The sequence below is a fragment of the Volvox carteri genome (assembly GCF_000143455.1).
Source record: "Volvox carteri f. nagariensis unplaced genomic scaffold VOLCAscaffold_72, whole genome shotgun sequence".
In the NCBI taxonomy this organism is placed as follows: Eukaryota; Viridiplantae; Chlorophyta; class Chlorophyceae; order Chlamydomonadales; family Volvocaceae; genus Volvox; species Volvox carteri.
The window spans coordinates 625,425-652,634 of record NW_003307615.1 but is presented as its reverse complement, the minus strand read 5'-3'; the positions used below and the strand labels follow the sequence as shown (position 1 = coordinate 652,634).

General features: G+C 60.1%; 2 protein-coding genes across 2 annotated transcripts; one reads left to right on the top strand and one right to left on the bottom strand.

The window, feature by feature from the left end:
* Nucleotides 1-81: 81 nt before the first annotated feature.
* On the top strand, nt 82-1,281 carry VOLCADRAFT_119678 (uncharacterized protein; the record flags this gene model as incomplete). The annotated part of the gene is made up of 4 exons (XM_002957348.1): nt 82-219; nt 454-544; nt 825-977; nt 1,177-1,281. Coding segments are annotated over 4 exons (486 nt in total), but the record flags the coding sequence as incomplete, so codon positions are not given.
* Nucleotides 1,282-2,081: 800 nt separating this feature from the next.
* VOLCADRAFT_119676 (uncharacterized protein) lies at nt 2,082-26,597 on the bottom strand (the record flags this gene model as incomplete). The annotated part of the gene is made up of 32 exons (XM_002957308.1): nt 2,082-2,117; nt 3,160-6,123; nt 6,479-7,540; nt 7,758-8,663; nt 8,887-9,144; nt 9,572-9,732; nt 10,031-10,184; nt 10,378-10,440; nt 10,687-10,860; nt 11,185-11,349; nt 11,727-11,906; nt 12,088-14,001; nt 14,348-14,440; nt 14,664-14,741; nt 15,013-15,165; nt 15,586-15,729; nt 16,482-16,562; nt 16,913-16,984; nt 17,440-17,556; nt 17,760-18,452; nt 18,545-18,670; nt 19,109-19,216; nt 19,335-19,418; nt 19,789-19,833; nt 20,018-20,161; nt 20,414-21,763; nt 23,777-23,947; nt 24,467-24,580; nt 24,862-24,962; nt 25,506-25,584; nt 26,105-26,259; nt 26,562-26,597. Coding segments are annotated over 32 exons (11,979 nt in total), but the record flags the coding sequence as incomplete, so codon positions are not given.
* Nucleotides 26,598-27,210: the final 613 nt, after the last annotated feature.

Below are 27,210 nucleotides of genomic sequence, written 5' to 3'. Positions count from 1 at the left end.
GACATGCATTAGTTCATGATGTTCTGTGAAGGCAGGAAACGTTGAGAGCTGCAGTCCACCGCATTGACGTACAGCCCGAATTCTCGGTGCGGTGGATGAAGGTGGTGCCAGCGGGCGCGACGGCGGTGGCGCTGGCGACGACACAGACGACGGGGGAGCTGTCCAGAGGGACGCCAGAAGCCTTGACGAGATCAGCGGCCGCAGCTCCGGTGACGAAAGGTGCGCACCGCGGGGGAATGCGCTCTTGCCGTGCAGGATATTCGTTTCGCTTCGTGGCCTGTTGTCGGTTTTGGCAGTTCTTCAGCTCTGCATCCCTGCCGAAGCAAGGCCACCAAGGACTGGGCCGGGATGGCTTTTTCTCGCCTTGCCGAGCCCATCTCCGCACCGTTTCCTGTGACACGTGTACCTGGCCGCTCTGCGCCCCTCCTGCTTGCACATTCTCGTCCTCCCCAGGGACGAACTGGATGAGGACTTTGAGCGCGAATGGCAGGCACTAATGGGCGAGACACAGAGCCGGCTGGGCGGGATGTCGCTGGCACCTATGGTAAAGGAGCGGCATGGGAGTGCATGGGGCTATGAGGGCAGGCGATGTTGGTTGATTGTGGACAGGCGGGAAAACAGGACAGAGCCGGCCATGCCTTGCTTGTGTCGGTGTTGTGGCCAGTCATAGTCCATAGCCGTCGCGGAGTATTTAAGGCAATGAATTGTATTGGGAGAGTTTGATATCCTTGAAAAAAGTGGAGGCTGCCATGGCTTCCGATCAGCTCTTGCTTTCACAAATCGTTGGCGGCTGAGGATGCTCGGCCGTATCCGACCCCCTGCAGAGAGCTGCGCCAGCTTCCGCCGCGGGTGGCGGTGGTTTCGGTGGTAGTGGCGGCGGTAGCGGCGGCGGTGAGGCAGATGGCAGCGGAGGGAGCGTCACGTTGCGTATGCTCGTCAAGCGCGGCGGCAAGGATGATAGGTCGCGAGAGCTGCAGGTAAGCGGGAAGATGTTTTCTAAGATGCCCTTTTAGGACCCTGTGCAATCCTGGGGGAACATTATCTAAACGCTTATGCCGTTTGGCGCATTGTTGCATGCTGCTCGATGTCGTTATGGACTCAGGATTGGGCTCTCATCCTGTCCACGGTCTCACTGGCTTGGGTATGAAATGGGCCCATCGCCCTCCGTCGCTACAGGTTCCTCTTAGCTCATCTGTGGCGGTTGCCGTACGGCAACGCGAGGAGGAAGAGGCACGAGAACGCGAGGAAATGAAGCGGCTGGTGTTGGCGGCGAACAGGTAAGCAAGGAAATGGACTGTAGCTCGCTTTTGGAGTGCCAGAAGTCCGCTTCTTCACGCTGAGGGCTTCTTCTCGTGGCGCCTGATCTATCAGGACGGAGTCTGAGACCATTTCCGCCTATTCCTGGGCAGCGATGATTAAGCGTCGGTTTTTAGCTGTGAAACTTTGTTGCTAGCTCGTTGCGCTGCCTTGGATCGTAAGATAGCCTTCACGCTGGACGTGCTTAGATGTTGCTCGTAAAAGGCCGCCGGACCGTTTGGCCGTCCCGTAGGCAGCAGGAGGAGCAGGCTGCCAGCCTGGAGCAGCAGCAGACCGGCGGCAAGGGCGGCGGCAGGCGCAGCGGGCATCGTTACAGCAAGCACACGGGACAGCTGGACATGTCCGTTTTAGACGACCTCGGGCCCTCGTATGACGGGCCGTACGAGCGCCCTGCTAACGCGGCACCCGCGGGCCAGCATTGGGGCGGAGGTTACGGAGGCAGGGGCGGGGGCAGGGGCCACCATGGTTACGGACGGGGCCGAGGGTGATGTTTCTTCCGGACCTTTTTAATCCTAGGGCGTCAGGATGTGCATAGGATATGGAGTTGCTCACTGAAGCCATGGGCAATCATATGTACAGCTGGCGACGTTAAGTGGGTGGCAGTGGGTTCTTCGGACAGATCCATAGATTCACAGTAAGTTATGGCACTTGCGGATGACTCCGCGTCCGTGTTGAGTGAACCCATCGGTAGCACATAACTGAAGTTCCTGTTGAAATGGCCCCCCTCAAACCCGAGCCTTAATTCACCACCATCATGGGTCACATTACCACGACGCGTGCACTGTAAGAGCATGGCTGACCTGTAGTCAAGTTACACAGCCGCAGTGGCAGCCGTACATGCCACTTTCATCACGTTCGGGCAGGAAGTAGGAAGGTCGCGCACCTAGCTGGGGCCACTTATTAATTGTGCTATGTTGGGCGTGATTCTTGCCAAGTCATGTCAGTCACTACTAAAAGTTGTACGAGAAGCCTGAACATATATGGGCTGTCACATCCCATGTAAGTTGACGCATGTATAGTCCTAGCGGAGTTGTGACCCTCGTCAGAAAGACCGGTAGCAGCAGCAACCCTTTGACTAGAGTGTCCTGCAGTGCTGAATGGCCTGCGGCCCTTAAGCACCTGGGGCCTTCACCGCACACACGAAAAAAGGTCACAACCGTGCCGCAATGCCTCCTCCATCACTGCCATAACCTTAAAAAGATCCGAAAATTCCGCCCACTTGTCCAAGTCTCGCTTTGCATGCGACGCCCGAACAACGCCACCGTCATGATATCCTCATCGCGGCCGCATATTGCATTCTTCGCGCAACGGGTACCCAACGGTGCAATCCGAGAACACACTTAAACCCGGGCAAGGCACTTCAACCTACGATCCGCCGTTGGTACTGCCAAGCCGACCGAGGTGCAAGGCCGCGTACCCTCGCCGGGTATCCGCTGGCCGCAATAGCGCACCACCGCGGCTTGAGGACTCCCCAACCTGGGCCGCTAATGCTGCTGGCGTCGGAGCCGCCACAAAACCGATATCACCAGGTGCGCTGCCCACCAACCGTCGTTGCTGCTGTTGCTGCTGATGCGTCGTCCCCGTCGCTGCACCCGCTGTGTACCTGCGCCCTGGAAGGGAGCATGGGGTCTTGCCATTCTCGCTTCCTCGCGCGCTTGCCGGGGCAGTCCCCGGCCCGGGAGCCCGTGCGGTTGCAGTGCTTGAGCCAACACCACCTTCACCTGCGCCAATATTAAACCTGGCTTCACCTTGGACGCTCGCGGTGCGGGGGGCTGTCACTGCTGCTGGACTGGAGCTGGAGCTGGTAACGCCACTGTTGCTGCTGTTGCTGCTGTCACTGACCTGAGAGTCAGTATGGGTGGCGTTGCAATTGGACGCGGCAGCTGTGGTGGTGCCGCCGGGTGGTGGTGCAGGGCCTGCGGGGCCAACAGGCGCGACTGCGTGTCCCGGTTCGTGCTCTTCGCCTTGCGGGCGCCACTGTGGTTGTGACGTGGGTGTATGATCCCCGGTCATGGTGATGCCGGCGGAAGGGCTCGCGCCCGTGCCGGCAGCGGCTGTGAAACTCGTCGAGGTCGTGGTTGCATTGGTACTAGTGGTGGGGGGCGCGGTGGTCAATGGCCGTTCCCAAGATGGAGCCACGGGTCGTTCATGGAGACCGCCCCTGGGACTAGTGCCGTGGCCATTCCCGGCGGTAAAGCCAGATGCAGCAGCGGCAGAAGAAGCACCAGCGTGGGAAGTTGCGACGGTGGGGGCTGTCAACACCTGCGACGCCTCACGTGACGGGGAGACGTGTGCAGCGGATGCCGTTGCTGCGCCCGCACCGCCCCGTGGGGACGGCGAGCCGTACCTGCCCACCCGCCCCGGTGAAAGTACCAGCCTGTCGGCTACCAGCGATTGAGGCGGCGACCCGGACGATGGGTCGTGCGATGGCGCGCCATGCGAAGATGCTGTGGTGCTGTATGACGACCGTAAGCTGGGGATGTTTTTCCCGGCAGCAGGAGCGCCCGCGGAGGTGGATCGGTCAGCAATCCGCTGAGCCAGGCCGCTTAACGAAATTGACGCAGGACCCGGCACCGTGTGACTCACGGACCTCTCCGGTCCGCTTCCACCGTCCGTCTTGGAGATCCAGCCACGCTGCGGAGCCCCGAGTGAGCACCCCGCCCCTGCCACCTGGCGCAGGGCCCATTGCCCCACAGAGGGGCCTTCCGCTCCCTCTGTTCCGTTACGTCCAGCTGCCCCGCTTGCGCTTGCAGAACGCGGAGCAGCTGGCCGTAATGGGAACCCGCCGCCACGTGCTAGGCTGATGCTGCTGCAGCTGCTATCCACGCTCTGGGCGCTGTCGCCCCCGCCGCCATTGTAGTTGCCGCCTCCGTCGCCACTCCTGCGACTGTTGTCAGTATTTGTACTGCTCGTCGTGCTGCTGGTGGTCTGCAGCTGCGCTTCGCGCTGCTCGACTTGCTCTGATGGCGTCGCCAGGTCAAAACTGATTTGCAGCCGCTCGAGCTGACCACCCGCCTGCTGCCAGCCGACGTCACGCGTGGCGGAACCTTGCAAGGAGCGCTGAGCTACGACTGGTTGTTGTTGCTGCTGCTCTTGGCGCTGCAGCCAGGGCGGCAGCAGCGGTGGCGGCGGTGGCGGCGCGGGCCGCTGGTGCGTTGGCGCCAGCTGCTGCTGCGGCTGCTGCTGTAGCAGCACATCCGCCGGCTTGATGGGGCTGAGAGGCATGGGCAGCAGCAGCAGCGGCCGAGGCCGTGGCTCTGGGCTGGGGTTTTGAGAGGCCACGGCATGAGGTGGTGATTGGCTGCTGGATTCGGCCCATTCACGATCCGTTCGGCGCGGCGCCACCAGGTCAGCCAGGCTGAGACGTTGTGGCTGATGAGGCGGCGCCTGAGACAGCTGCTCTTGAAGACCCTCCTGAGGGCCGGACGGCCGCTGCCCAGGGCCCGGATGGGGCTGCTGCTGCGTTAGCGGCAGTGGTAGCGGCGGTGGGGACGAGGGCGATAGCAAGTTTGAGGGTGAGGTGGCTGGAGGGGACAGGAGGCTGCGGGCCAGCTCTGCACGAGCAGTCGCCAGTGCTGCCAGCGCCGCCCCAGCCCGCCCACTGGCACCCGGCTCCGAATGGGCTCGCTCCTCCAGCTGCACCGCCTTCGGTGCAGACATGTTGCAGCCGTTATCACTGGATCTTGTCAAAGGAGCGGCAGTCGAAGTTCCCGCGGACGGCATGGAAAATCCGCGGAAAGCAGGCGTGTCGTCAGGAACGCCGACCCGGGCTGCGGGCCTGGTGACATTCACTGCTGACGCGTCGGACACTGCAGCTGCGGCTGCAGCTGCCGCAGAAGGCTGATGCAGAGGCTGGAGCTGTGACCGCCCGGACCGCGAGCCGCTCTGCATAGTATCCAAGGACGTCTGATGTCTTTCCCCAGCGCAGGAGGTGCCGCCTGGGCAGGGTTGAGCTGCTGCACCTGGCAAAGCGGGCTCTTCAGGCAAGACCTGGGCGGATACTGAAGGCCGAGAGTCAGCAAGCGGTCTGCGCCTGTCCGTCTGCGGGTGTACAGTAGCGCTGGCAACGGCTTCTCCACCGGCCGGGATGGTAGCAGCCGGCACTGCCGCTAGCCCGCTCGAGGTCCCCAGAGGCGCTGGCTCCCTGGGCCACAATATTCCCACCAACGCCTCCGCGCCTGCCGCCAGCGCTGCCGCAAGGTTCTCCTTGTGATCCACATTGCCAGGCCGGGGATACGAGTTCCCCTGCTTGCCAGCTCCCTGGTTGCCGGCATTGCCTGCCACAGCCAGGTCGGCGTCGGCGTCCAAGCCGTAGCTGTGAATGCTCACCGTGCCGGACCCGCCGCCGCCAGACTCGGTCCGAGACGGGGGCGGGGGCGGGAGCGGGGGCGAGGCTGGGTCCGCAGCGGCTATGAGGCGCCGCGCTTGCACAATCTTACCCCAGGTCGCTTCTAGCTGCCGCCGGTGCTGCGACAGCGCTGCCTCCATGTCGGCGGTCTCTCGCCCTCCCGCCTCTGCCACGACGGCTTCCAACTGCGCCACCAGCTTTAACGCGTCGCCCAGCACTGGGACCAGGTGTTCCAGTGCCGCCGCCGCCGCCGGGCTGCGCAGGAAGCCGTCGGTCCCCATGCCAAGGCTGCCGGGCCCGCCGCTAAGGGCGTCGCCAGCGCTGGGCGGCCAGGGGCCTGATCCGGGTGCCACTGCGTCGCGGTCTCCAAATCCGGACTCTGTCAATAACATCTCGTCCAGGACCTGGTTTATGGCCGGTAGGCGCTGGCAGTGGCGGGCCACCTCGTCGAGTAGGTCCTGACAAACGGCAAGGAACGAGCAGAGGCGAAGAGTAAGACGCGCTTTGTCCCAAAAGACGTGAGGGGAAATTATCTGCAGCCTCAGGAAATGTCAAGGACGTGGAGAGCAAGTGAATTGGTGCTTTACCGCAAGTGTATCACCGATGAGGCGCGCACAGGAACAACTCAGCGTTTGGCAACATACAGAGATAATGCAACCGGCCGTATAGCACCAGGTCACGGCGCTCGATTCGCCCGAAAGCCATCAGGTGGTGAAGACACTCGCCCTCGCCCGGTTAGGCTCCGTAATCATGTGGGCAACCTATTCCCGATCGTCTGTAAGAACCACCTCACGGACGCGAACTTCCTTGTACCTGTAACTGGGTAGGCGCCTCGTCGCCTAGTGGGCCATGGTGATGCGCCTGTTGCACTGCCAATGAAGCGTGTGGCAGAGTCGCTTGCTGGTGCGATTGCGCCAGTGGCGAAGGTGGTCCGGTATGGGAGGGGGACAACGATGGTGACGATGCTGCTGAACTCTCCCGCGATTGCACTGCAGAAGAACACAGCTGCCCTGGATTAGCCGGGACCTCGGCCGGTGGAGCAGTACCAGCAGGCAGCAACTCCACGGATGGGCGGCTAAGGTGAAGCTGCATATGGCGTCTGGAGCCGTTCGCATACGCAGCTTCGACAGCTGCAGCAGCGGCTGGGTCGATTTCATGAAGTCCGTCCATGCAGGCCGCAGAACCACCAATACTTGAGAGTGACGCAACCGGAACAACGTCATGACCGCTGCCGCCGCCACTGGGATTCGAGCCTCCCCCGCTGGAGATTACCGGTGTGGAAGCCTTGGATGTGGCGAAGCTGCCCCAGCCACTACCTGTCCCACTTCCCGCCATGCCTTTTCCGTTGCAGGAGGACTCCTCTTCACGGTTCGCTACAGCAGCCACCGCCGGCCGCTGTTCCGCCCCGCCGTTGGAGGCTGAGAGCCAGCCCGCGTCTATCACTCCCTGGCCGCCGCGCAAGCTCGTCACGCCGAGCTCCAAGCCACCTCCGGATCCAGTTCCTCGGGATCCGTCGTGTTCAATGTCTGTACCCGTGTCCCACCCAGACCCTCTGCCGGCGCCTGTGGCCCTGCGCTCGGCGGCGGAAGTGGAAGCAATGCCGCCCTCGCTACTGTCGCGCCGCCTGCCGTAACCAACATCCAGTGCTGCCCCTGAGCTGCCGGCGGTGGTGGCTGCACTACCGCCGCCGCTGCTGTCGCGTCGCCTGCCGTAGCTGACGTCCTGGGTTGCCGCGGAGTGCTGGAGCTCGAATACTCGCGCCTGGCAGACTCGCAGCTGGCAGCGAAGTCGGTCGGACTCCTGCTGCTCCTGAGATAATTGCTGCTCGTGCATTCGTGCGGCGGAACGGGCAGCCTCAAGTCGGCGCTCTGCGGCCTGCGAGACGGACACGGGGAGGCACAGAGGATTAGCGGTATGAGACTTGCGCAAACCATGGACCATTAAGTACCGCGTTATGCTTGCACTGGTCGGATGAGAGGTAATGTTGGTGTACAGCTGCGAAGCGTTGTTCAGGGCAGCTTACGTCAAAGCACAGACAGCGTATCTTGGTATTGCCAAAGGATACCCAGCGTCCCCGCCCCTTCGCTCATACCATTAGGTCCTGCTGCAACTCCTCGCACCGCTCCTTGGCCTGAAGCAGCTCCTGGCTTGCCATCCGTGCGGTGTCCTGCGCCTCCGCCAACGCGCCACGAGCCTCCACCAGCTGCTGCCGTAACAGCATTGCCGCGCCGCGCTCCTCCTGAGCCTCCGCCAGTGCACCGCGCGCTTCCAACAGCTGCTGCCGCAGCTGCGCCCCTGCGCCGCGCTCTGACTGCAATTCACATTCCGCCGTCAGCGCCCGCTCCTCCGCCTGTCTGAGCCCATCCCGTGCTGCCTGTAATTGTGTCTCCAGCGTCTGCACAGCCTCAAACTGTGAATCTGCAAACTCACGCGCAGCTTGCACTTCCGCCAGATGCCGTGCCGAATCCAGCTCTGCCGCCTTCGCTGCTGCCAATGCCGCATCCTTCGCTGCAAGTGCCTCGGCCCTTGCCGTCTCTGCCTCCGCCCGTGCCTCTATCGCGGCATTCTCCTGCCTGCGCGCCTCCACGAGCTGCCGTGCTGCCTCGTCCCGCGCCTTCCCCACCTCCGCCTCCGCGTCCGTCAGCCGTTGCAGCGCGTCCACCTCGCGCGCCTCCGCCGCCTCAACGCGCTGATGTGCCTGCTGCAGCTCAACCAGCGCCTCTTGGAGCTGCTGTTCTGCGTCGCGCAGCATTGTCCGTAGCCCATCCACTTCCTGCTGCTGCTGCCGTAGCTGGCCTTGCCGCTGCAGCAGCTGCTCCTGCAGCGCCTGTGCCCAGCGGTTGGCGGCGATCAGCTGCTCGGCGGTCTCTCTGGCAGCAACCTCTTGAGCGTCCTTCAGCTCCTGCAGGGCCGCTTCGTGGCGCTGCTGCAGGTCCTGCAGCTGATGTACATCGTGTTCGTGCTGCTCCCGCATCCGCGCCTCCATTTCCACCAGACGCTGGAAGCAGCGGACAGGGCAGGTGTGCGCATAAGGAATAGTCAGGAGAGGTCGGAAGGAAGGCGTTGCGGGGACGCGGGTTGCACGAGGACTTTCCTGATAGCGCTGTCCAACTTCAGGGGACTTAGGGCGCGCAACTACACAATTACCAACTGGTAAACTGGATATAACAGAATTGGTGTACTATTACCTAAGCCGAACGGCCAACACTGTCTTCACCTACCCTGGCCTCCTTGTCGCGCTCATCCACGGCGTTGATCACCCGCTGTTCCGCTGCCAACGCCTCCGCCTGTGCAGCGTCCCGCTGCACCTCCACGGCTCGCACCGCCTGGGATATGGCCGTTTGCATGCGCCCCTCAGTCGCCTGCGCCTGCTGCTCCGCTTCCACCCTCGCGCGACGCTCGTCATCCAGCGCATGCTGCACCGCCTCGAGCTGCTGTCGCAGTGACCCGCATGCGGTCAGGAAGCATTCCTTGTCGCCCTGTTGCTCGTGGGAAAGGCACACGAGTGGCAAGACGGGCAAATTGTCAGAATGCGTGCAGGGGCTCAGGGCATTGAACCTTGAGTGTGCACGGGAATTCCTAAGAAGAGCTGCAGCCTCAAGCTATTCTTGCGGACAAAATGTAACCAGGTTTCAATATTTATGCAATGTTGTATACAGTGTCTTCTGACAGTGTCTACGGCACGGAGCTCAACTCGGGACGGTAAAGCGGCGTCAGTGTGCCGGGACTCCAGTAGTGCAGGCACCAACCCGCAATGAACATTGTTGACGCAGACATGTAGCTGCTTCTGATGCGGACAGGCGGACGCAAAGGCTATTGGAGCCAGGAGGGATGATGCATGATACATGATCAGTCGTCGCGACCTTTTCCAGCCACGCAACGCATCTGCCGTAAGCTCGCACGCACCTGCAGCGCCGTCACCCGGGTCTCCAGCAGTTCTCGCTCCTGGCCAAGCCGCCGCACCTGCTCCTCCAGCCGTTGCTTCACCGTCGCGACTTCCTGTGCACCTGCGTGGACACGAAGTCGTGGCGCCATTTCGGCTCTGATTGCGGTGCTACGGCCTACATCTCCAGGGTGTGCGGTGTGCACGGGGGCTCACAGCAGAAGACGCCATTTTAGCGCTTCTCAGCCTGCGCTGCTACGCCTGTATAACCTGCGCTTCTCGGTCCTGGCGCGCGAACGCTGCGGCTCTAGCCGCGCAGCTGTCGAGCAACTTCGGCATCTTTGATTCCAGGCAATATGTTCCACGGTCCCTCATCCCCTGGCTTCCATTGAATGGAGGCCCCATGCCCTGGCCCAACCTTGTCTCCGACAATTAGCGTGAAGTGTTTCTTGACTAGCTTCATAATTACACGTCCCAGGTACCTTGTTCCCGCAGTTTCCGGAGCTCAGAGTCCGCGGCCTTGCAGCGTGCCGTCAGCCGGCCGATCGCCTGGTGCTGTGCTGCAGCGAAGGACTGCATGAGCTGACGGAACTCCCCGGCTTCACTCCTCAGCTCGGAGACAGCACGCCGGGTGGCCTGCAGGAAGGTGCAGAACCGGGGCTTAAGAGGTACGAAATAGGGGGAAAAGTGGATGGCGGACAATTATTTACAAAAGGGAATGCAAATTGGAGCAACCTGGACACGCAGGGCAAACGCATGGGTGAGGTACGGAGGTACGGAGCCCAAGTAATTGAGTAGGATAAGCCAGGAAGCATTATACCACACGTACCTGCACGTGGTCATGTTCTCGAATGGTCCATAAACCAAACGCTCGCTCCGTCGCCGCCAGTACCTTTTTAGGTGAGGGGCCACGGGTTAGTGGTTACGATGGTTTCAGTCCAGACCAAAAAAACTGCAGGGCAACAAGGATCCGCTACGCACCGCGGGGAAGCGAGCAGACCGGAAGGACTTGGACCTGGTGCTGTTCTTAGGGTCCACCGTCTGAAACCGCTACCCCACCTGTTCCCAGCAGGCCCCGCGGCCACCCATCCCTCAGCAAATTTCCTCCATTCTCTCTCGTTCCCCCTCCCATCCGCACCGATTTTGCAAAGTTGGCTAGGTCAGCCAAGTCCATGTGCTGCCGCATGTCATCCAGCAGCTGGCGAACTTGGAGCTGGAAGCTGCGCAGTCGTCGCCGCAGCACCTGTGCCTCCCGCTGCAGCGCCTGTTGCTGTGCCCGAGCGTCTACCAACTGGGAGGACAGCTGGGAGGCCTTGATGTCCCGAAGGAGGAAACAGGGAATGTGGAGGGAAAAACGTAGGGTGCGATCAAAGACGAGATGGCCACCCTTAGTTCGTTGGAGTTAAGCTAGTTGGGTGGAGAGCCAACGCTTGATCCGCAGGAAGCCGGTGGGAGGGGTGGGCAGTGGCACATCAGGCAGCACAAATAAGTAGATTATTGTGGTAGATTGGGCCCCAATGGAATGACGGCACACGTAGTGTTGGTTTACTGCGGCTTTCCGATGGTGGTGGGCCCCCGGGATGGAGGAAGCCAGGGGAAAACGGACCCACAGGCATCCCGCCTGCGCTGCATGTACCTGTGCCAGTGCGGCGTCTGCCGCGTTCCGGACAGTCGCTACCTCTGCCGCGTGAGCCTCCGCCTGTTGCAGCAGCTGCGACCTGAGCTCCTCCATCTGCTTTGCCGCCGCAGCGACCTCGTCCCGCGCTGCCGCGAGCTGTGCGGCTAAGGTAGCTGCGGCTGCCTGCAGAAGTAGGAAGCGAGCAAATGAAACTGTTTACCTTGACCCGGGGCCCTCGGCCGGGCAGACGCAAACGTGCGAAATGGCAAGGGGACATAACTTGGCTGTGCAGGGGTGCTAGGGGCTTGACCACTTGAGTCCCGCCGTGGACGACAGGGCGTGCATATGCAGCTGCCTCTGGTCCGCAGCTCTTCTTGGTCGCGCGGGCGGACGGACGGATGCCCTCAGGTATAATGGCGGGCATTCGTTCCGTTCTATCCGTTGGCTGCATCCGGCACTGTCGGATTGTAAGGTCAACAACCAATTGAATGGATTCCGCGGTGGGTGATGCGACAGAGCGACGTGTGGTTACGTCGTAGCGCACGGCCTTCCTCGCGTACCTGTTGTTGCTCCCACTCCTTAAGCCGAATGGGGTCCTGGAGCCCGGCTGCCAACCCGCTGGTGCCCTCCGGGCCCTCGCCGCCATGCCGCGGCAGCCCCTGCGCTTCCGCCTCCACTGTCAGGCGGGCAATATGCTGTCGGTGGCGCATGGCCCGTGCTAGTGCGTCCGCCAGCTCGTCCTGAATTCATCAATGAGATGAGCATATTCGTTAAGCAAAAAGCGGGTAAGAGGTAGCATGCGTGTTGACGTGGGCATCCAGGTTGCGCTAAGCAATCTAAGCTCCTAACGATTCGACCTTAAAGGGGTAGGAAGCTTGGCCCACGTATTGCAGCTTAAAGCCCTTCAGCCTTGTCACTTACCGCCAAGTCCTGATCCTGTCGCCGTGGCGCGCCTGCCAGGAGGAGTTGAGCCCTGGAGGCGGCCCCGTGGAGCAGCAGAATCACCGCATCGGCGCGGCGGGCCGCCTCTAGACACCTTGCCTCCCGGGACCGAGCCATCTGCGCTTCAAGGGTCAGCTGCTGTACGCGCATTCGCAGCGCCTCGGATACTGCATCGCTGGTTACGGCGGGCGCAGCGGATCTGGCTGGCCTGCCGCTGCTGCTGCCGATGCCACCAACGTTGCCAAACCCGCGCCAGCCGTCTCGGCTGCCTGGAGTGCGGCGGGCTCGGCGATCAGACCTGCCGCGCGGGCTGTCGCACAGCTCGCCAGCACTGCTGCTTGTGCCGCTGCTGCAGCTGACGGTGCGGTGCGCACTGCCACGCCGCCGCCGGCTAATGCCTCGACTCACTGCACGTCGAGTGTCGTGCCTGCCTCCGTCATCGTCATCATCACTGTACGAGCATGATCCGGGCTCAGTGTCGTACGGGCGCTGGCTGCCAGGGATACAGTGCGTGCGCTGCCCCCTGCGCTTGGGCCCCCTGCGTCCCGGCTGCTGGTCAAAATTGAAATTCAGATCCGGATCCAGGCCCATATCAAAATCCAGGACAGAATCCAGGTCTAGACCCCGGCCGATGTCCAGGTCTGACCCGAAGCCTAGGTCCCTTTCTGCAGATGAGCCGCGGCGGCGCCGCGACGAAGTCCTACATTGGTCCCGCCCTAGACTACGAGTGCGCTGGTGTCGACGAACGCGCTTAGCTGCTGAGTCGTAGTCTACCCCGCCTTGTTGCCGCTGCAGGAGGCGCTGTAGCTGCTGCTGGCGCCCACGCAAAGCACAATCCTCCAGCTTTCTCCGGTACACTAGCACTTCAGCCCGGGCCCCCTGCAGACTCCGTCGTAGCGCCTGAACCTCACCATCTACCGCATGTTTGGTGTCCAGCGACGCCGGGGAAGCAGCGCTCTGCTGGTAGTGACTGGGGTGGTGCTGCTGTGGCGGTTGTGGCGGCGGCGGCAGAGTTGTTGCTTGCTTTTGTTGTGAAGACAATGCAGCGGCGAGCTGTTCCCTTAGGCCATTGAGAATTGCCGGCATCGAGGCCGCGGCGTTCTGGCCCGCAGTGGCTGCCGCGGCCGCGGCCACAGTTGCTGCGGCTGCGGCGGTTACAGCCGCTGCAGTAAAAGATGGTGATGACGACGCCTCGTGGGTGGGAGACAGGGCCGTCGCCATGGGTGATGGCAACCAGGGCCGCTGGAGGGGTGATGCCAGCGGCGCACACACACGGGCTCCTGGCGGCGGGCCCCCAACCATGGCCGCGGCAGCGGCGACGGCGTCTAGGGTATGAGGGGGCAAACCGAGTTGCCCGAGGACCGCAAATACGCCCTGTAGCTGTTCGGCGCGGCTGCGTGCGCTATCCGCCTGACGCCGCGCCTCCTGCAGCTGCCGTTCCAGCTGCAGGTTTGCCGCCCGCCGCTCTTCGCAGCGGCGCTCCATCTCTGCCACACGTGCCCGCAGCTCCGCAACCTCTCCCTCCGACGGTGCACGCGCTGCCGCGCCCTCCAGCTCCCGTGCACGAGCTCGTGCCTCCGCTAGAGCTGCGTCCGCCTGCGTCTCCATCCGCCGCCGCACCTCCTCTGCCTGTGCCTCCATCCGCCGCCGCGCGTCCTCTGCCTGAGCCAGGCGCAGCTGAAGCTCCTTTTCTGCCTCCTCGTGTGCGCGCTTGAGGGCCGCCTCGGCTGCCGTGTGCTCCGCCGCCAGGGCGGCGGCGGCGCGGGCCTCCACCGCGGCGACGGCCGCCTGGTGGTTGGCCGCAAGCTGCGAAGCATAGACCTGCAGAGCGCTCTCTACACGGCCGGGGACGCTGGCGCGAATGGCCTCCAGCTCCTCCTGCAGCCGAGCGACCTGCGTCATCGCAGTACCCCACGAAGTCCTACGACACTTACAGCATTACGTGCATATGTGAAGATGCCTGACCTGTACGCGTCTGGGGGAAGCACTCACGAAGAAGTGAAGACACAAAAACATGGGCTGAGGAGGCTCTCGGCGCCTGGCCTTCCGGGCGGCGTGTTGGATCCTTGCCCGTTGGTAAGGGTGTCGTGCTTAAGGCCCAGGAAACAAAGGCTACTGGCTACATCAAGGCTGCTGAAAGCGCGGTCCCCGACGGCTTGCACCAGCACGGCGCTCTTACGGCCGACAGAGCGCCAGCGCCAGGAGCACGGGCTCCTGCGCAGGCGAACTCGGCACCCACCTGCTGCTCGCGGTGCGCCTGCGCCCGCTCCAGCGCCTTCGCGTGCTTCTTCTCCTGCTTTTCCATCCGCTGTTGGACCTTGATAACCATGTCCTGCACGGTCGAATATGATACATGTTGATACATGCAATACCTTCGTCTCAAGGTGAAGCGCATCGTTTGTCACCCCTAGCAATGAGAACATCGAGATCCCCTCGGCATCTGCTGAACAGTAAATGTAAAATGAACAGTACCGCCTTCGTTGAGGGCGTTGGACTGTGGAAAGAAGGGGTTTCACCCCCACGCAAAGGTTGGATGCGGCTATCGCTTCACATACCTGCAGCTCTGCAGCCGTGGTCACCAGCTTGTCCCGCTCCTGGGAGACCTGCTCCAGGGAGCTGCACAGAGAGCGGATCTGCAAGCCACCGTATTGGGGATGGGGTGGGGAAAGAAACTGCAGATTCCAGAACGCCAACAACTCATCTGAATGGAGAAGAGTGCTACGGTGAAGGCGCGGATGGAGCAGGAGGAGGAATGAGGTTAGCTGATGCCCTTCCTGTGGCCCAAAGAGCCCAGATCGGAAAGCTTCTCGTTAACCGACCAAGGCGACGTGCGAAGCCCCGTGTTTCCATATGCCCCAGGAACCCATGAATCCCCATGAAAGCACATTCGTGGGCCGGCCTGACCTCGCTGCTGCGGCTCTCCAGCAAGCCTGTGATCCGCTCCACCTCCCGTCGTGTCGACTCCAGCTGCACCTCCAACTCGTTCGTAAGCGCCTCGTTGGCGACGTTGGTGGCGCTTTGAACCTCAAGTAGCTTTGCTGCCGCGTCCTGCTGCACCTGCAGCACTCCAGGGAACAGCATGGGCAGGTGGGGTTCAACCCGTGTTGGTTTACGCCTCTATCCGATACATGCCAACGACCGCTTCGTGTCCACGGTGGCAAGATGCATTCGTACACTGGCTTGATGGGTGAGTGGGTTGCAGGGAGCTATGTGACCTAGCAGTTTTGGTACCCTTTTGGATGCGTCGATCCGCTGCCTTGGTAGATACGGTTCCATATGTTGTCCATATGGAGTACCTATCCCTAGCATTGGGATAAAAGCAGTGTCGGCCGCTAACATGTAGCCTGCGCACCACTGTTTTCCCACTACTAAAGCTGTCCGCCTGCATACAGGAATAGTTATGCATACTAGTACCCCATAACTGCATGCCCCCGCGCCAGCCCCTCACGGCCCCGCAACCACCCGGGCCCCACCTACCCGCTGCACAGCGCCTGAAAGCTGCTGCCGGTGAGCCTCCTGCGCCTGTCGGAGGGCCTCATCTACACGCTCCTGCACACGCCTTGGCGCCTCCTCTAGCCGTGCCTCGGCAGCCGCCAGGCGGGAAGCATTTTCGGAGGCCACCTGCCATGGACACGATCACCATGGAGCGACAAGCATGCGGGCTAAGGCATGGAGCGCTGCACTGTGAACACAGGGCATGAGTGTAGAATCAGTTCTGTCCTCGCCTTACAGATAGGTGGATTCTAGATAGGTGGAAAGCCTCCTGGAGTGACCTGTCGAGAAAGGACTGTAGGAAGACAAGCAGGCTGCTAGCCCATGACGCATCCTGCGGATTGGCCCCTTTCAATGCATGCACACTGCGCTTTTCATCATGCCAACACGGACAACGCATACGCAAACTCCTATGAAGTAGTTAGTATTTTGATGTATGGTACATCCGCTCGGCTGGTTGCGATTACAAGTATGGAGGAACAATGTTGTTGGCTGTGGCGCCAGGGCAGACCTTGCTGGGCGCAGTGCAATCCTGGCGCCAGGAGAACCTTTCTGGCCACGACCGCACCTGCATCGCCCGGCGTGTGGCTTCACGCGCGTCCTCCGCGACTTGTTGCAGCCGCTCAATCTGTGCTGACCGCACATATTCACGGAAGCGATGCCTTGCGTAAGAGCCACAGGGTTTCCTTAGGTAATGATGCGCGCAGGGTAGGACGGTGGACAACAACCGTGGCTTGCGGCAAGCCAAGCCCAAATGAAGGAAGCGAGGCTAGAAGAAACGGGAAGGCCTCCTGGGCTAGGCAGATGAGAATGCTATTGGAGTTGTCTTCAGGCCGAGCTTCCCATATGCATGGCGGTACCCGGAATCATCATGACCATACCTCCTGGTTGCGGGCTTGCAGCTTCTGTGCCGCCTCTTGCTGTACTGCGGCTGCCGCGGCTTGGGCTGCGGCCAGTGCAGCCTGTCCAAAAGCATTCACGGCGGAGCAGGGGATGCAGCTTAGCGGGGTGTGCCCGGAAGACGCACGAGCAGGATACGACAGCATCAGCCTCGCCTGCCCTTGGCTAGTGTACTTGCGAACTTATACCGCGTGGCAGCGCGCCAAGACGCCTGTGTGATTTCCCCGCTGCGCGGTGCGTCGGTGCAACAGGTGATGAAGGTAAATCAATATTCCATCATGGGCTGCAAACCCCTGTCGTAAATGATGTCAAGCCTTTCCAGCGCCAAAGCGCAAGACGTGGTGACCTTGAGACTGGCAATTGCGGCAACGATTGCTCGGCTCCCTGCCCTCTCCCCAAATCGCCACCTCACCTGCCCCGTCTGGAGCTGGGAGTCTCGTTCCCCCACGGCTGTCCGCAGGCTTTGAATCTGCAGTTCCAGATCCTGGCGCGCCACGGTGGTGGGGCCGTTACACAAGGGGGAGCTTGCTGTTATATAATTTGGAACTGACTTTGTGTTAGACAGCACGCCGAATACCTCCTTTAGTCTTCACAGACTCGTGACTAAGGCCTGTTGCGCGGCGGCCACATGCTAGTTGCCGCGGACGGAACCGAACCGGACTAGTCTGGGACAGCCCAGACAGCGAGCAAGCCGGTATCTCGCATGCCAACGGACTTGGATTAGCCAGCAAGGGAACAAGGGCAATAGAAACGTCCCATGTGCACAGGTGCCATGCTAACCCAGCTATGCTAACCCAACGTGGACTTTTCTCCTTATTGCCCCAAACCGTTCCGCGAATTCGTCGGACCCCATAGACCCTAGCCAGCCAGTATGCACGGACAAGTTGGTGAAGCCCTGAATAATGCGGAATAAGCTCCTCTGTGGCCGGAGCCACGCACCTGCAGCTGTGCGGCCTTCGCTGCCGCCGCTGTCGCTGCCTCAACACGCTTGGCCTCCACTTCAGCGAGCTGCGCCCCCAGGCTCCGCACTTCAGCCGCCCTGCGGCTAAGTGCGTCCTGCAACCATGTGCGACGGCATTCATCGCACAACAAGGTCTATGTTTCCCGCACACATACATGTGCATGTACACATCTACATATAAATATGTAATTTATACACACACATATACATACATTCAGCATTCAAGCACGGCGTAAGATAAGAGAGTGGCACGAGGTGAACGTCGCGATCCCGCCATATGGCCACCAGTCCCCCTCACCTCTGCTTCAGCTAGCTGCTTCACGTGTCGAACACGGTGCTCTTCCACCTCTGCCGCTTGCTTCTTGCGCGAGCCCTCCATCTCCGCCGAGTGCTTTGCACGTACGTCCTCCATCTCAGCCGTATGCCGTGTTCGCGCCTCCTCTATTCCAGCCGAAAGCCTCGTTCGCACCTCTTCCATCTCGGCCGCGTGTTTCACCCGCGTCTCCTCCATCTCGTTCAGGTGCTTCATCCGGGCGATTTCGAGTTCCTCCGCGTGCCTGCGACGTACAGCCTCAAGCTCCTCCGCATGTTGCCGCCTTGCCTCTGCCAGTGCTGCGTCGCGCGCCTCTATCTCTGCCCTCGCTGCTGCCCACGCTTCCTGCACCTCTGCCGCCGCGGACGCTGCTGCAGCTTCGCATTCTGCCCTTGCCTTCTGCACCGCCGCTTCTGCTGCTTCCGTCGCGGCTTGTGCCTTGATCTTGGCACGTTTCGCCGCCTCTGCCTCCGCCAGCTGCATCTGTACACGGGCGTCTAGCACTGCTTCCTCCGCGGCATCCGCTGTAGCCTGTGCCTGCATTTGAATGCGCTGGATTAACTGATTTGCCGCCTCGGTGGCGGCCTGCGCCTCCGCCCGCGCCTCCTTCAGGGCCGCCTCGTGTTGGGCGGCTGCGGTGGCCATCAGTCGCTGGTGCTCCTCCTTAGCGGTCGCAATCTGTTCGAGTCAGCAAGCGCAAGACCAAGTTGCAGATTGGCGATGTACGTGGCACAGGTACCAGATGGTGGAGTTGCACAATTGCTCCGTACCTTCTCCTCATACGCGGCCTTCATCGTGCGCTCCTTTTCCGCCACCGCGGCTTCCCAGCGCTCCCGATCCTCGTGGAATGCGGCCAGGTATGCCATTTTCTGAGATTGCTCTTCCGCCCTGGCAGCCTGAAGCCAAACGGGACAAAAGAGTGTGAAACAAGTTGCTTTGACAAGACCGCCCAAACCGCCCCAGCAGTACCGTAAGTTCATTTTAAGCAGCATGCCACGACGGACAGTTTTTGGGGGTTTCGGCAAAGCATCGTCTAAGTGGCAGCTCGCCTTTCCAGATGCTGGTAATAACTAAGAGAATCACAGCAATTGCCTGCACAGCACGCGGCCTCGCTATTGGCCACGGCCTCGGTTCTTAAAGAGGCATCACATCATCCTCTCGGCCCCACATAACCAATGCCATTGCACAGCGCCCAGCTATACCAGCTATGCCAATAGAGCTTTCAGGCTGGAGCACAGCCCCAGTCCGCAGGTAGCAAGAGGTCAATTGCCGTCCCGCATGCTTTCGCTCAGCTTGCGCGGCATAACCCACCCCTTACCATCGCCCAGACGTACCTCCAGCTTCTGGCGCTCCTCGACAATTTGGGCCTCCCGCCGCTGTCGCTCTGTAGCGAACTCACCCAGCATACCTGCCTGCTGCTGTTCCAAGACTCGGACTTGCGCCTGGGAACGGACGAGGGCCAGGTACATCAGTATAAACATGCATGATTGCTGGGCGCACTGCATCTATACAGTGTAGGGCTGGCGGAGAGGCGACATCCCAATAGCGACACGAGCGCACCTGTGCGACCGCGAGTTGCGATTGCAGAGACTCCGTTCGCTCACGCGCCTCGCGGAGCTTCTGAGCCGCGACCATCTTCTCGGCCTACAGATCCCACGCACAAGTCGTTGGGGGTAAAAGGGGGGAGGGTCCATGTGCATGTAACCAAGTGACGGACATTACTTGAAACAGCGACGGCATCCTGCAAACGACGGGATCACGCAGGCACATTGCGCCAAGGCGTGGTTGTGGGAGGACAATTTGGGGACATTTTCAATTTGCACTCTTTGCTGCATGTCCAGTTTGGCTGATATCCTTTCTTCACCCAACGGCGACTACCAGCATTAGCAACAGAGCATCCCGAAGCATGTGGTGCAGCGGACAATGCGACATGTTATGATGTGGCAACAATCGCTCCACGGGCGCCAACTCCCTATGTGATTAATGACCCCCTGCCCTCTCTCCGTCTGATTACCTGCGTTGCCGCCAGGAGGGCGGCGCTGTCGCCTGCCTTTTCAACCTGAAGAAGCATAGGCGTCGGGGACATGTTAAGGCAAGTGGTCCTTAGGTGACAGCATAAAGGGCGAGGGTAGGGCAGCTACTCCCAGGCCTAGCCAGCTGAACCCAGCCGGGGTCAAGCCGCTCGAGGCCCGGCCCGCGCCTTACTATGACCCAAACCCGTCCTGACGCCCACGGGACCCTACCTGTCCCTGAAGCGCGGCAACCTGTGCACCCAGCATTCCTGCGCGCCTCCCTTCAGACACCAGCCGCTCCCGCAATGTCTCAATTTCCTTGACGTACGCCTGGATATTGATCCCAGTGAGGAATGTCATGGTAAGCATGTGGAGCTGAAATGCGGCAAGCCAAATGAGTAGGGGCCAACAGAACTACCGTACATCAGGTTAGTACGGACAACGGCGCTGTGCGAGGACCCATAAGTCTAGTCCAAGGACACACGGGCGGAATGAACGCCATTGCATGCGATAATGTTGACACAGTTGTCACAGACAAAACGCTCGCACAATAACCCCCCCACACACACTCGTGCCCACACGCCTCCGCACAATTAACAAGGCACTGGATGCCCTGCACGGCTTTACCTGCAGCAGCTGCTTCGTCTTCCTATATTTGTTCCGCAGCTCCTCAGGGGGGGTTCCCGAGGTCCCGCCTGAGGGTCCTGACGCGGCGGTGCCGCCGTTACCGCTGCCTGATGGACCCTGCGACGATGATGCCATTGGTGACAGCCCCGCTGCGGGCCCTGTCATCGCCGCGGGCATGTTCGCGGAGTGGGCAGTTCCGGGTCCAGCTTGTTGCCCCGCATTCCAGGCCGCTGCGGCAGCCGCAAATGATGGCGGTGCTTGCAACCCTGTGGAGTTTGGTTGTTGCGGCATCTGCAGCTGCTGTGGTGTGCGATAAGCGTTCGGCCACGGGCCACGTTCCGGCGTATGGCCGTGCGGCCGTGGCGACATTGGTGAAGGAAACAAACCGCCGCCGGCATCGGCCGGCGAGCTGGCTTGCTCCGACCCAAAGGCTTGTGTTGGACCCGGAGCCGCAGCTGGGCCTACTCCGTTGTGCGGCGGAGGCTGTGACCAATGCTGGCTGTTTGCGGCAGGTGGCCCCATGGCACCGAAAGTCGCCGTGTGGCCAAATAGCGATGCAGCAGCGCCATGAGGTGAGATTCTGTGCAATGTGTAGACGTGTGGCGAGGCGTTCATTGGCGGAACGGCCGGGAAGCTGTCCATTTGTGCGCCGGCCTGGTGGCCGAAGTTGCTGATGTGGGTCGCATTTCCCTGCGAGTTCTGGTAATGCGTGTATGCTATGGCTGGGTCTGGATGAGCAAACCACGCAGGCCGGGTGTGCACGGCCGGCGTAGAATAGCGTGATGGCGGAGAAGCGTGTGTCACGCCTGGAGACGCGTCTGTTGGGACGGCTGGTGGGGATAGTCCGGGAAGGGGACCGACCCGCACGTGCGATGTTTGCGCCGGCGTGGGTGAAGACGGCACGGACACCGGTGCGGGGTTGGAACTGACCACACTCTTCCCCGAGGGCGTAGCGCTTTCAATAAAGGGACGCTCCCCGAGTCGGGGCGAGCTGGGGTGATCCGTGTTAATTGGCCTTGACATGGTCAGCACCGTGCCGTCCGAGAACAACTCCACGCGTTGATGGCTCATGGGCGGGCCAACAACACTAATCCGGTGGGAACCAAAAGCCAGATCTGTTTCCGATGGAGCCGGCACGTTGATGTTCATAGATCCCCCAGGGGACGGAGAGGGCTTGCCGCTGGCAGAACTTCCATCGTCGACTGGAGGAGTCCTGCCTTCGCCGATGGGCCGCTTGGCATGCTCCTGCTGGGCGCTATGCTCCGGGATGGATTGCGCAAGCTGGGGATGGCCTTCCGGTGGGTGATTTTCTGTTCCAGGTGATCGGATGCTGTGGGAACGGGATGCTAGCTGTGGGTCCCGAGGTGATAAGACCGCGCTGGCGGGTGCCCCGAGCATGGACAATGTGACTTGCTGGGAAGCGTTGCCCGCTGAACCTCCAAACAACGCCCTTTCTGTAGTCTGCCATGGATATTGGTAATTAGGACGCGCCGCGAAGTCACTGTTGGGGGAGAATGCTGAAGCTTGGTCGGAACCATCGCTTGCGGCAGCGCTGCTGGCTCCTGGCGAGGCCGCAAAACTCCTCTCAGGGTCATTCATGTGCGCTCATACATCAGCTCGTTTAGATTTCACGCTTTGGATGCAACTGTTGGACGCATGCCATAGAGCTGTCTCCATGGAAGTTTGAACAACACAAAAAACTGTTATGTGGGAATACCGCAGCTGACCTCCCGAGCAAGATGCCATATGTAGGGTATACTCAACCTTCTTAGTAATCTACTTTACCCGACCCTGTGTAACACGCAGTCGGTTCAGGGTCGTGGACGCACGGCACATGCCGTCGCAGCGCATCCCGGAAGCACACATACGTCCCTGAGATTCCATGAAATTATAATTGCACATCCAAGTTTTGTGAATTGGATTTTTGTGCATCCTTTAAGTTCAGGCCATGCACCGTGACTTCCGAAGACAGTCACCCAGAATGCCTGCGGCCGCTGGCCTTGTACGTGCGTATACATGAAACGTGAAAATTTAAGGGTTTCATACGGTCATGAATCTGTCAAACGTAGGCGAGCACCCAAGCGAACCCTTCGTGCCACACGTCTGTCCTTGTATCCACACGCTCCACAATCAGTGGACGCATGGACGGCTGCTCACTGCAAAAACATTAGCAGTATAGCCTGGAAAAAAGGATCGGAGTCCTCTCAGAAAGTCCACTGCCATTTTTGTGACCCGCGTTCCCGGGCCGCTTAGCTTACCCTTGCATCATGGCACATCTATCCAATGCACACCGTGTAAGGTTTAAATGGACTTCAAGTGGACCTCTGCTAGACACCACACGCATACGCTATTTTCACACCACACACGGTTGTACGATTTTTGCTCGTGCAGCTCTCTAGGCGTGTCACAATGACTAAGATGCAGGGATTCCCGTCGACACAGCAATAAGTAGGGTCATTCGCGACTTTTACACATCGTTCTTCATACCCAGGAGGCACACAGAAGCTTGCGTGTATGTCAGTTCATACGAAAAGTAGGACCGGGTGGGATGCACGCCGCGGAAGGCCAGACCTCCATCTCTACGGCACCTCCCCGTACTTGTTTCCAACATCTATCAAACGAACCGGGCGTGATCAAGCATTGACAATCAGGCCTCGCGCCTCCTCTTATGCACAGAACACGCAGCTATGCCCAACAAACCATCAAACTTCTCACCACGCAACCAGCAGCGCGGCCAAAGCGGGTGCACAGGAATGGGGGATGCAATAACAACTGCGAGGCACAACCCTACTCTTCGTACTAAACACTGGGGAAAACAAAGTACCACACAGTAATGCAACTCTTCACCAAGTCAAGCATCCGATCACACAAGCCTCCCCGAACCACGTTCTTCGGGTCACCAATCCCACGTGAGAGGCATGATGTCAACTCCAGGGAAGACCCGCAAACAGGGTCTCCCGCACCGCCTTGGGCAGCTCAGGTCAGAACCCTAGAGCCCTCTCGTCGGTTCGGTCAGGCCTGGCAAACCCACACACCAACAATAAATAGTAAAGAAGCTACCCGAATATTCAACGAGTGTAAAGCTACAGAATCACCCCAGAATGTAATGTCCGCGAATCCAATCGCCACCTGCCAACTCGTGTACCCCCACGCTCCCAGGAAGAAAGGCCATTGACCCTCGGATTCATGCTGGGTGTACGTGAGCCCGATGGGTCTAGCTTCCCGAGCCTTGAAAGCTCATACCGAATCTTCCGCAGCATCGTCGACAGAATCCGGGTTCTTGGCCGGCTGCCGCTACTGCTGCTTCTGTTGCGGCCGCGGGTTACTCTCGCTGCAGTGTTTGCTATGGTTTTATTGCTGTACCTGCTGCTGTTGATGCGGCAGGTGCAAGGTGGGTATGGTGGCCCCGTTTTCCAGGTCGTAGGCGCCCATGCGCCGTGCGGACGCCTCAAACTGCTCCACCGCGTCAAGCGTGTAAGTCACCTTGAACAGCTTGGAAGCCACGGAGGGGGAAATGGTGAACGTGTCGCAACCCTGGGGGGCAGGAGGAGCAGCGCCAGGAAAGGGTCTAACACAGCAAGGATGCACCACCTTTGGCCCCACCCTCGGGCTCATCAAGTCAACATCCCACGCGTGTTCTGGATTACGACTTCCCGCATCTGCCCCATCAGCTCTGCTCTCCTACTCCACCATCCGCCAGCTCCGGATAGAACTCCACATAAAGTGCTGCTGGACGTCCCCGCTGGTATTGAGCGCCGCTGTTGGCGTGGAACGTGGAGTGCTGCTGCTGCTGCTATGGGTTTCGCCACTAGAGTCGCAAACTTTAGCAATCACCGCGTAAGTAACTGGGTTGGTGTGGCGAGGACGGTATCACTGGGATCCACATGGGTGGTCTGCACCCGCACTCCTGGCCCCTCATCGCACCCTTGACTATCCGCTTCCTTACCCAGTTAATGGACTGATTGGGTACCTCGCTCGGGTCCAGTTTCTTCCCCTCTTGGTCCATCCCTACCTTTCCCCCTAGCTACCCGCCTATACCTCTCCTCCGCTTACCTCCGCTGCGAGGCTTGCCATGGTGAAGGCGTCCCGTATGGACGCCACTAGCAGCCGAGTACGGGCCTTCTGGGCGCTTAGGATGCGCTGCATCTGAACTACCTCTTTATAGCCCTGCAGTCAGAGGACCACGGCCCGGACGGACCCACGGGGGTCACGACGCAACGTGGTAGGTTTGGGTCGGTGGGTTGGCCTTGGCGTGGAGGCCGGAGCGCAAGTATGCTGTTATACGCTCGTGCCCTCCAGCTATGCAGTTTGGCCTGGTTGCGTGTAAAATGAGGCGTGTCACGTGTTCCGAGCTCAAGGAGAGCGGTCCAAGGGGGGGAAGAGAGGCGAGCCGCGTGCAAAGACAGGCTCCGAAGACTAAAAGTACACACAGATTTCGGTTGCCGTACCTGGTTGTTGCCATATGCGTCGTTCATTCGGCCCAGATACGGCGCGGCGTACTCAGCCCCCACGCACTGAGCCAGAAGGACCTGGGAGCTGTTGTACATAGCTGTGGGAAATCGGGTGGATAGGTCACGAGAGTGATGAGTCGGTTGAGAAGTTGGTTTGGCTGCAGGTTGGCGGTTGAGTAGTAGTCGGCTTCAAAGTTGGTTCGGCAGCTGGCTGGGAGGGCAGGCTGGCCATTGCACATGGCTTGCGATCGGGACCCATTGTCACGGAAAAAGGGTCCGGAGGATCCCGGGTAAGCGGCGAGGCAGCAGGGGCTGTGTGGCCCACAAAGTCAAATGCTCAAAAGAAATGAAACGGATAAAGGAAAAGCAAGGAAGGGCAAAAGGAGGAGGCGGGGACCCCTGCTGTTGTCTGTAAGCCGCAGAAGGACACGGCTGTGCTTGCCTCCTCAACCACAGGCCAAAAACATCGGTGGCGCCATCCACCCTGACAGCTGGGTGAGGGTATGTTCCGTCGTTGTGGGCCATCGGCGCGGAGTAAACAGCGAAACCCACGTCTTCGATTCCATTAATAGCTAGCCACCGTCGCGGTCCGGTAGTACTCCCCTCTACCCCTCATAGGGACCGAAACCCATATCACCCACCTGTCATGGTGATGCGGACGGCGCTCTCCCTTAGCAGCGCAGCCGCTTGGAAGCCCTCCAATGTGGAAGGCAGCTTCACCTGCGCCAGCCGGCGGCATTATCGGACAAAAGCGCATGATGCGGCCCATTGGAGATCAAGGCGGGCACCACACCACGCCATGCTGGCTTCTGCCACTGCACAATGTGACATGGAACAGCTTAACCTGTCCGAGCCCGACCCAGATTAGCACGGCGCCGCACAGGATAACCTTTCCTTTCCTTTCTTCATATTGAGGAAGGGCCACCCAGCACCCGCCTATCCGCCAGCCAGCTAGAGACGCGCAGGTCAGGTGCTTGGGTCAAAACTCGTGACGGACAGGGCCGGCCGGGCTAACTGCAGATGCAAGAGCCCTCCTTCCTTTTCCCCGGCGCACGCGGCTAGGACCCCGTCCAACAACCAGCCTAACGCGACTCCCCGCCAGGGTGCATCTAGGAGATGGGGCCCTCCTGGCGCAGCCATTACGGTCACGATCGCCACTGCGTCCATGCCCCAATCGCTCGGCCATTTGCCCTTGGGTCGTGGATGAATCGGCGAGTTTTCTTTTCCCTGCCACGCTTACCACCACCAGATTGGGGTTCATGCCGAACAGATCCAGCGCCACCGACACCATGCTCTGCGCGCTGTCACCCCAGGCCTGGAACTGCATCTCCTGTACGCCCATGTCCTCTCCGATGCGACAAAGCCGATTGAGATTAGACAGCGTGCATCGCTGACCTAAAGAGCCGGGGGCGATGGGTGTGGTGGACAGGGGGGAGTAAGAAATGCCGCTGGTTGCGATGCATGACAGGGGGGCGTGGGGATTACGCATGCGGGAAAGGGGGGCCGTAAGGCCACTGTGGAAAGTGCTCATGATCACATGGGCTCAGTTCCCGGAATAATAATAAGCATTTCCTACGTGATAACGATGATAACCGTCGCTCTGCGGTCGGATCTTCGCACGCAGCCCTCACACTGGCACGCTAGCAATAAATCAACACAGTAGAGCAGGAAGGTAAGTGCAACTGTGAGGAACTTACTATCTTTCTCTAGAATAGCGGGGTTTGTCGTTATGCCTGCGACAACCGGGGAGGGCGCCAAGAATCATTTGGCAATTAAGGATACAGGAAGCCAAACGCAAGCTTCGCACCGTAGAAAAGGTTCGTTGATAACCATAATTCCCATTGAGTAACATTAGCGCTATCTATGAACAACCGCAAATTAGTGAAGGGTTTCACGGATGGCTTGTGACTTAAAGCTTGCGATCCAGAGTAGCCTCGCTCGCAGCGGCATAGCGGCACTCGTAAACGCTCGCGTATTGGGGCTAGTAATGAAGGGACCCGTCTGTTCCCTCCGCATAACGGCGAACCTCTTCGTGACCATGAGCTATATCGGTACATCATTTGATGTTGCATCTCAAATCAACGTAAGCAATGAGCCTGCTAAGAAAAAACATCTCATTTGTGAGAATTGGTAAGTTACACTTGGAACCGTTAGAATGCTACGGCAAATGACCGGAAGATGAACCCTAAGATTAACCAAAGTTTCTTTTGCATATTGAGGAATGTGGCATGCTTGTTTGCGAAACTAGCAGCATCATACATACGGGGGTGTAGGTGAGGATCAGAGCTCTGGTGCAGATCATGACGGTACGGCTGGGTTTCGCAGTACGTTTCATTTCTCCTGCCA